Source organism: Psammomys obesus, unplaced genomic scaffold, assembly GCF_907164565.1.
Source record: "Psammomys obesus unplaced genomic scaffold, mPsaObe1.curated_primary_1811, whole genome shotgun sequence".
Taxonomy (NCBI): Eukaryota; Metazoa; Chordata; class Mammalia; order Rodentia; family Muridae; genus Psammomys; species Psammomys obesus.
In genome coordinates this window covers 12,431,776-12,439,297 of record NW_026596244.1, presented here as the reverse complement: position 1 = coordinate 12,439,297, position 7,522 = coordinate 12,431,776, and the positions used below count along the sequence as shown (strand labels likewise).

Below are 7,522 nucleotides of genomic sequence, written 5' to 3'. Positions count from 1 at the left end.
TGTGTGTGTGTGTGTGTGTGTGTGTGTGTGTGTGTGTGTGTGTGTGTTTGTGCACGCACATGCGCGCATGCACCTGTGCATGTATCTTTGAAATTGGGGTGGTTTTGAATAATTAATTTTTGTTTTTAAACTAAAAGAAACCATTTTAGCCCATTCGAAAGTGTACCATTCAGCACAAGAAAAGTAGAGATTAGAGCTTCAAATCCCTCCCACACCCAGAGGCTGAAGGACACAGCTTATTACCCTGGGAGTTGGTGTAGATCAAAGTTGTAGGGCCGTACATCACTGTTTCCCCGTGGACTTGAACATGGCACATTTATTTTCTATTATATTTAAAGAGTCTGGAACCACACCAAGGCCTGTGAAAGGACGTGATTCTGAGTTAGTCACTCAGCTTTCCAGAGAGAGTGTCGACCAAGCATGAAGCCCTAATTACATTACTCTAATTTCCTTCTAAGCCTAATATTGATTCATGCTTTAATGTAACAACGATCTGTGTGCAGATTATCTCTGTTCTGTTTTTAACTTATAACAGGTCCAAGGATCCTCTGGTAAACCCTGGAGCTAATCAGTTCTTGAAGAAAAAACTCTTGATTTTTTTTTTTTTTTTTTTTTATTCGCTGATGTCTATGCCTTAAGTAGTTTCAGCCTGACTGGTTTCTGGCCACTAGCACAGAACTCCTTAATGCGTGCTTGGGAAGAAATACACACAGTCCCTTCTGATGAGCTGGCTCAGCTCACCACTGCGTATATCAACCAAATTAATACGATACACTTTTTCTCTCTTTCGTGAGGTCTTACTTTGTTGCCCTGGCTGACCTGAAACCCTGGGCTGAAGTGAGCCTTCCTCACCTTCTTGGGTTGCTGGGATGGCAGGCATATCCTCCCGTGGCTGGCTGTATGAAAGTCTTACTACGTGAGCGACTACAGCCAGCCATGGCAGCGTGCGCCGTGTGCATGTAAGGCAATGAGCCCAGCTTCTGGTCCTGCCATTAGACTGTACCTAATGCCATTGACGTCCATCCAGATGGGAGGATTACCAGCACAAAGATTAGACCCTTCATAATTGATGTTTACAGCCCGCTAGACTGTGCTCCAGGAAAAACAGACACAAGATGCAAACTTAAAAATTACTAAAACGTACATGTTTTGATGTAATAATACTATAGAATACTGCATATATGCATACGTAAAGAAAGCTAATGTTATGTTTTTGAGTTAGCAGTTCTTGTTGGTACTGGACAGCATTAGCTAAACATCGTGGTCTTGGAGAGACCTCTCCCAGTAATGTTTGTTTATTTGAGGTGGAAGGTGAATGACGTAAAGAAGCGAAGTACAATTAATTCTCCAGTGGGCACCAATGACCAGTAGAGGTGGAAAAAAATTTAAAACAAAACCCCCAAAACTTACAATAGCAACATGAATGCATCCGAATGTACAGAATCCCCTGCATTTGGGGTCCCACCTGTCCCCCTTCCTGGTGACAAAACCACCATGGGACTTCTGCTGATCTTGACTGACAGCTAGAACAAATGCACAGCCATTTGTCCAGCCCTCATTAGCAGCACTGTTGGCCATGTTTCAGTTCTCTGGAATGTACGGGGAGAGGTGGCTGTGGCTGCCTGTGACCCACGGAGGAAGCCCAAATGTCAGCCTCCCCTGCCTGGCTCCTTGTGAGCGATAGCATCCTAACCCAGGGAAGGCAGCTGCTCCGAGCCTCGCTGGGTTTTAGTCAGGATGCTTGCGGCACAGGGGTGCTGAGACCTCCTGTCTGAGCATCTTCCCAGGCATGGTGATCTGGGTTGGTTAGCAGCCTGCTTTCCTTCTGTGTTGAGGAAGCATTCATCTCTTTAGACAAACAGGTGGAGACGCGCTCAGGATGTAAACATAGGAGCGGTTGGTGTGGCCTCGGAGGCGCCCCTGTTCCAAGTTCGGCTGGAGATGCATCTTGTTTGGCCACATGGTTCATGGTGCCTCGGTGCCAGCTGCTCACTCTGCCCTTCTTTCTTCAGATTGTCCCTGGATGTCACCGAGGCGGAGCTGCGCTCGCTCTTTGTCAGGACAAAGTCACTGCAGGAGAACATCCAGAGGGACCAGGAGCTGTGTCAGCAGTTACAAGACTTCCTCCAGGTCAGTCTCACAGGCCTGCCTGCTTGGGCGGCTTCCCCCCAGGCTAGTGCAAGGGTCCTTTCATGGCAGAGGACAGCAATGATGGCAGTCCTCTTGAGAAAGGCCTTCTGGTGACTGCACCTGGGCTTTCTGATCACACTTCCCTGCACTGAAATGCTGACAGTCCACGCCTCTCACCTGACAGCTTAAGGTTTGCTTCTGTAGCCTTTAGATTTTTGGACAGCAGGAGAGTTCCAGAGAACACCCTGGCCCTGGAGGACTGGCTCCGATGCTCCTTCACGTGTTTCTGTAGAAGAGAGACACCGAGTGTACCCGTCATGCTGCCTCCTGGCAGCAACAGCGCAGCTTCAGTGATCTCAGCACCTGAACACATCGTGAGCCCACAGGGTGTGTCGGGAGCCATTCCAAACAACATCAACAAAAACCAGTAGAGTGGATATGTTTGTGACAGCTCACTGTGACTCACTAATCACATAGGCTGACGTACTCCTTTTTCCCTTTTACCCTCCTTACCTAAAAAGAAGCGCTGCCTTCGCCCTTGTACGCTCAGCCTTCTGTGAGACCCTTGACCCACGGCAGGGCTGCCGTGGCAGGAGGAAGGACAGGGTTCTTGGCTGTCAACTTCTTGACTGGTTTGGAACCCAAGGCCTCGAGTCTGCTAGGCAGGTGCCGTGTGTACCCTGAGCCGCACGTACAGCCCCACCCCCCACCCACGGGGCGACTGCAGTGCGGAGGTGCTGCCATCTCAACACAGAGCAGTATGCATGTGCATAAAACAGCAAAAATCCAAGAACGAGAGCCACCACACATCCAAATGTGGATTCTGGCCGTTTCCTTCCGCACAGTTCATTGAGTATCAAGAGCTTATACTAAATCTTCTTGTTCTGGAGGTGCCATCGATTAAGCCTATGGCTTTGCACATGCTAAGCTCACGCGCTCACCTGAGCTATACCTCCAGATGTAATCTTGTACCAGATCTTAACACAGAAGCAAGGCTTCGATATAACGACCCAGTTGCCTTCTCCTCGCCGCTGGCTGCTTTTCAGTGGCAACCTTGCTTTAGAGCTTTACGTTTTTTTGGTAGTGTTTGTTTGTTTGTTTTAATGGTGTTAGGCTGGAATCTTGTTCATGTTGTACAGGACAGATCCTTCCATTACAGCCCAGCCTCCACAGCCCTTATTACCTGTATGTAAACAAAGGTGCCACGCAGACAGGCATTTTCCAGAGAGTGTGATGGGGCTCCTGGGAGGGGGCCGAGTGAGGCCACTAGCCTTGGATGCTAGTCTGAAAGTGGTGTGTACTTTGCTCTGAGCAGGGCAGGCTTGTGGCTTTTCTCATTTGTTTGGTGATTGCGTTTGTGTGTGTGTATGGGCTGGGACCCAGGGCCTCACACATTGCTAGGTAAGCCCTGCCAGACCTTACACAAGGTTTTTGAGCAGAAAGATGACAGAAACACATTTTTTCAGCTTGATTTCATCATTCTGACCCCCCTTTGGGTGAAGCCTGTGGCCTTGGGCGCTGGCCCACAGCAGGCCAGCAGGTTAGCGGTGAAAGTGCAGGCTCATCGTGCAGGGCGCTGTGGGATTCACGGCGTCGAACTCCACTGTGGCTGTTTGGTTTGTCCTCGGTGCCGAGGATTCCGTAAACACCTTTTCCTTCCTGGCATCCATCCACACATCCCCACGGGGGTGCTGATAATTCATAGGCGTGCATAGGATTCTTGTCAGGAGGCCCACTCTCCGGTAGTGAGCTGTTCTTGGCCGGAATCCGTATTTTGCCCCTCAGACTGACAGATAAAGGGTTATCTTTCTGTGAACACCCTCCTCTCCATGAGGCACACACATCGGGAGGCTCTCACTGCCTCGGGCCGCTGACTCAGCTGGTTACTCTCTCTGGCATTCACAGCCCTCTGTTTGTTCCCCACCACCCCTAGGATGTGTCTGGTTTAAGCAAAGGCTCACTGAGGGGAAAGGGGTTGGACTGTGGTAGGTGGCTCCTCTGAACGGAATTTCCACCCCTGCTATGTAGCTAGCTGAGGGTTCTCCTCCTCCAAAGCAGGCAACCTGTTTCTTTCCCATACCTTAGGCCCGGCCCCTAACTCCAAGAGAACTTGTTCATGGGTGGACTTTCTTAAAACACAAACATACAAGTCCTTTCATGACATAATACGCTTCCTACATTCCTTCTCCATATAAGCCTAGCAAACATGGCTGCAATGAAGGACCTCCAGGCGGTAGCTCAAATAGTCAGTCTTCTTCCTTTCCCCACACTGCCACCTCATTATGGTTCAGAGGCTGTCACTAACTTGTGTCAGCAAACTGTGCCTGTGACCCTTGGACATCACCAACCCCATTCCAGATGGCTTGGGAACAAGCCTGGGACACAGCCTTCTGTCAGTCCCACTACTTTGATGATGTAGTACTGAAATCCATGGCAGCCCTAGAAACAGACACAACCCAGAGGAGCCGGGAATGTCAAACACGAAAGTAGGGATAGGACCCACCCAAATCTCCTGGGGAGTTCTGATACAGCCCAAATGGACCGCAAGTGGGGCACAGCTGACCCAGGGAGAACCTAGGGTCTCACCCTGGGCAGCAGGGACAGTGACCCAGCAGAGTGTGTTTGGATAAAGTGTAGCTTTCCTCTCAGCAGGACAGCATGGGCAGCTTGTCCGGACAAACTAACATCTGAGACCTTGGCCCAGGGAAGACAAACAGCAGAATTTCTTAATGATGACAAGCTGTTTTCCTTGGTGTCTTTTCTAGTGGTCTTAAAGGTAAACTTTCGGTTAGTGACATTGTCCATGAGAGTTAAGGCTCTCCTATTTACTTACTTAGAGACAGGGTCTTGCTATGCAGCCCAGCTGGCTTTGAACCCCTAAATCCCCATCTCCATCTCCCAAATGCTGGGATTGCAGGTGTGTGCCATCGGCCCTGGCTTCCTCAGCTCCATTTGCGGCTTCTGGTCCCAGCGAGGAGGTCACCTTGTTCTCTTGAGGTCTGGGTTGGGTTGACTCATTTTCCTTTTGGCTCAGAGTGCTCCTTGCAGCCTTTCCCTTTCCAAAGACCTGAAATCGATCCCCGATGGAACATCACCTCAGCTGACCCTGCTTACCACACATCTTCCTGTCTGTGTTTCTAGTTTGCTGTGGACAAGCTGGCAGAGCTGGACCTCTGGAAACGGGAGCTGCAGGGCGAGGCTCACACCCTCATAGATTTTTTTTGTGAAGACAAAGAAACCATGAAACTGGACGAATGCTTCCAGATTTTCAGAGACTTCTGCACCAGGTTCAACAAGGCAGTTAAGGTACGGCTGGCGGTCCTGTTTTCAGGACCCTTGCGACCTTCATTTTTCGGCTTACTGACCCAGCCAGTCGGTCCTCTGCCCATGGCGGAAAGATGGTCATCAGTTCTTCGGTTTCAGGACCACCTGGCCGGGTGGCGTGCCAGGCTCGTGTGGGAGGTGGCTCTGCTGTGGCATCGGGAGTCTGGTGCGGCGGCCTCCAGCCTTTGCTGCTCACGCAGAGCAGAACTCCCAGGACCACTTTACTAACTGACTTGCTGCCCTTTCTGCACACTTGACCGTTTTGCTCAGCCCCTCCCGAGGAGGGAGTGACAGGCCTCCCTCTTCCTGTTCGCAGAGCCACACACCACCACAGCACCATGGGGACAGAGCTGTCCTGCTCAAGGCCTTGAAGGGCCGCCAGGTTGAGGAGGCCTGTTGCCATAACTATTCTGGCAGTAGTTGCTCTGTTGAATTGCAAAGCCAGAAAACTTCCAGGTTGCTGGGCCTTGGTAAATGAAACATTTATCTGTCAATAAAAACATAACAGCCCCTCGGATCCCATTATGTCAGGGATCTGCCTACTCATTTGTGTATGCTGTAGGATTCAACCCAGGGCTCGTGTGGTTGCTGTCTTGAAGGCTGACTTGTCCGTAGATGTTCATGTTTCTTCCAAGTCCAGAATTCCTCTGGGTTCTGATCCACCTCTTTCTCTGTCGAGCTGAGAGAGAGAACGGAGCCTGCTGCCACGTTAACACACATCTGTCCAAGCAGTGAGCTCAGCTGCGGGAGGCCGTGTGGATGTCTCAGCCCAGTGGTCATGAGAGATAGGGCCTGGACCACCCCCACTGAGTGGAGGCTTAACATGAGAGCTGGGGGACCCTGGGGAGGTTGTGGCTAGAGCTGCAGGAGCTGAGACTCCCAGGCAGAGCCCCACGGGAACTTGGGAAGGAAAGCCCAGTGGGAGGGGAAACACTGTCAAATAAAAGCTGCTGACAGTAACAGCTGAGGTGCCTATGTAACCACATGATTAAAGGGGCCTCAGGACCCAGAAGAATCTCAGGAACTGACACAAACGCAGCTGTTTCTGTGCATATACACAGGTTCAGCCAGCCACAGACTGAAAATAGGTTTAACATTATATCTGTGGTAAATGTCTATAGTTTTTGTTTGTTTGTTTTTGTCGTGCCTTAAACAATACATAGGTAACTCTTACACTGCATTAGCTATAAGTAATTGAGAGGTAATGTAAGGCATATATGAGGATATGCATAGGATAGATGCAAATTCTGTTCCATTTTGCATAAGGGACTTGAGCATACTCAGATTTAGTGCCCAAGGAAGGAGCCAGGAACAAGTCCGTTGAGTGTATTGATGGGCGACAGCATGTGAGCTAACCCAGAGAGGTGAAGGGCGCTGTGGCATCCGCATTTGGGTTCTGCGCCACTGAGGAAGGTTGAGTGCTCTCCAGCAGGATAGAGAGTGGAAGGATTTGTGAAGCTCACCTTTCTCTCTTCTCTGCTTGTGGGATGGGCTTGACACTGCCTGTGGCGCTTCCTACACACTTGACTGTTTTGCTCAGCCCTTCCCGAGGAGGGGGTGACAGGCCTCCCTGTCTCCCAGAAGGGAGAGACAGAGCCGTCACCTCTGCTTCAGGATGTGGTTGGCAGAGCCAGCAGGGCATTTTTGTTTTTTGTTTATTTATTCTTGTCCAGGGAGCACTCCCAAGAGCACAATAAAAGGCATGTCTAACCTTTGACATTCGCGTATATACCCAAAGCAGTGTGAAATGGGATGTCCTGCTTACCTGTGCATTGACTTGTCTGGATACAGCCCTGCGATTCTGTGCGCATGCTTTCAGCATCTCTAGTATCTCCCTCTCCACAGTGGCTTAAGTGGCTTTCCTGGAGCTGAGACTGACGCATCTGTGGACTCAGAGCCCGTGCTGGAAACTGGGCACTGGGCTAAGGGATCACATGAGGAGTGCAGACAGATTGTTGGAGCCAAGCCAAGCGCACTCCTCCATCAGATCCCTAAGCTGCCTTGGGGAGTTAACCCACCCTACACACACACACACACACACACACACACACACACACACACACACACA

General features: G+C 50.4%; 1 protein-coding gene across 7 annotated transcripts in view; it reads left to right on the top strand.

Annotated features, from left to right (window-relative positions):
* The window catches only part of Fhdc1 (FH2 domain containing 1), a 35,492-nt gene that overhangs the window by 25,340 nt on the left and 2,630 nt on the right, over positions 1-7,522 (top strand). For all 7 annotated transcript variants that reach the window (XM_055596655.1, XM_055596653.1, XM_055596650.1 and 4 more), the window contains 2 exons: positions 2,013-2,130; positions 5,272-5,436. In XM_055596655.1, coding sequence (XP_055452630.1) covers positions 2,013-2,130; positions 5,272-5,436 — 283 coding nt within the window. The remainder of the gene's footprint in view (positions 1-2,012; positions 2,131-5,271; positions 5,437-7,522) is intronic.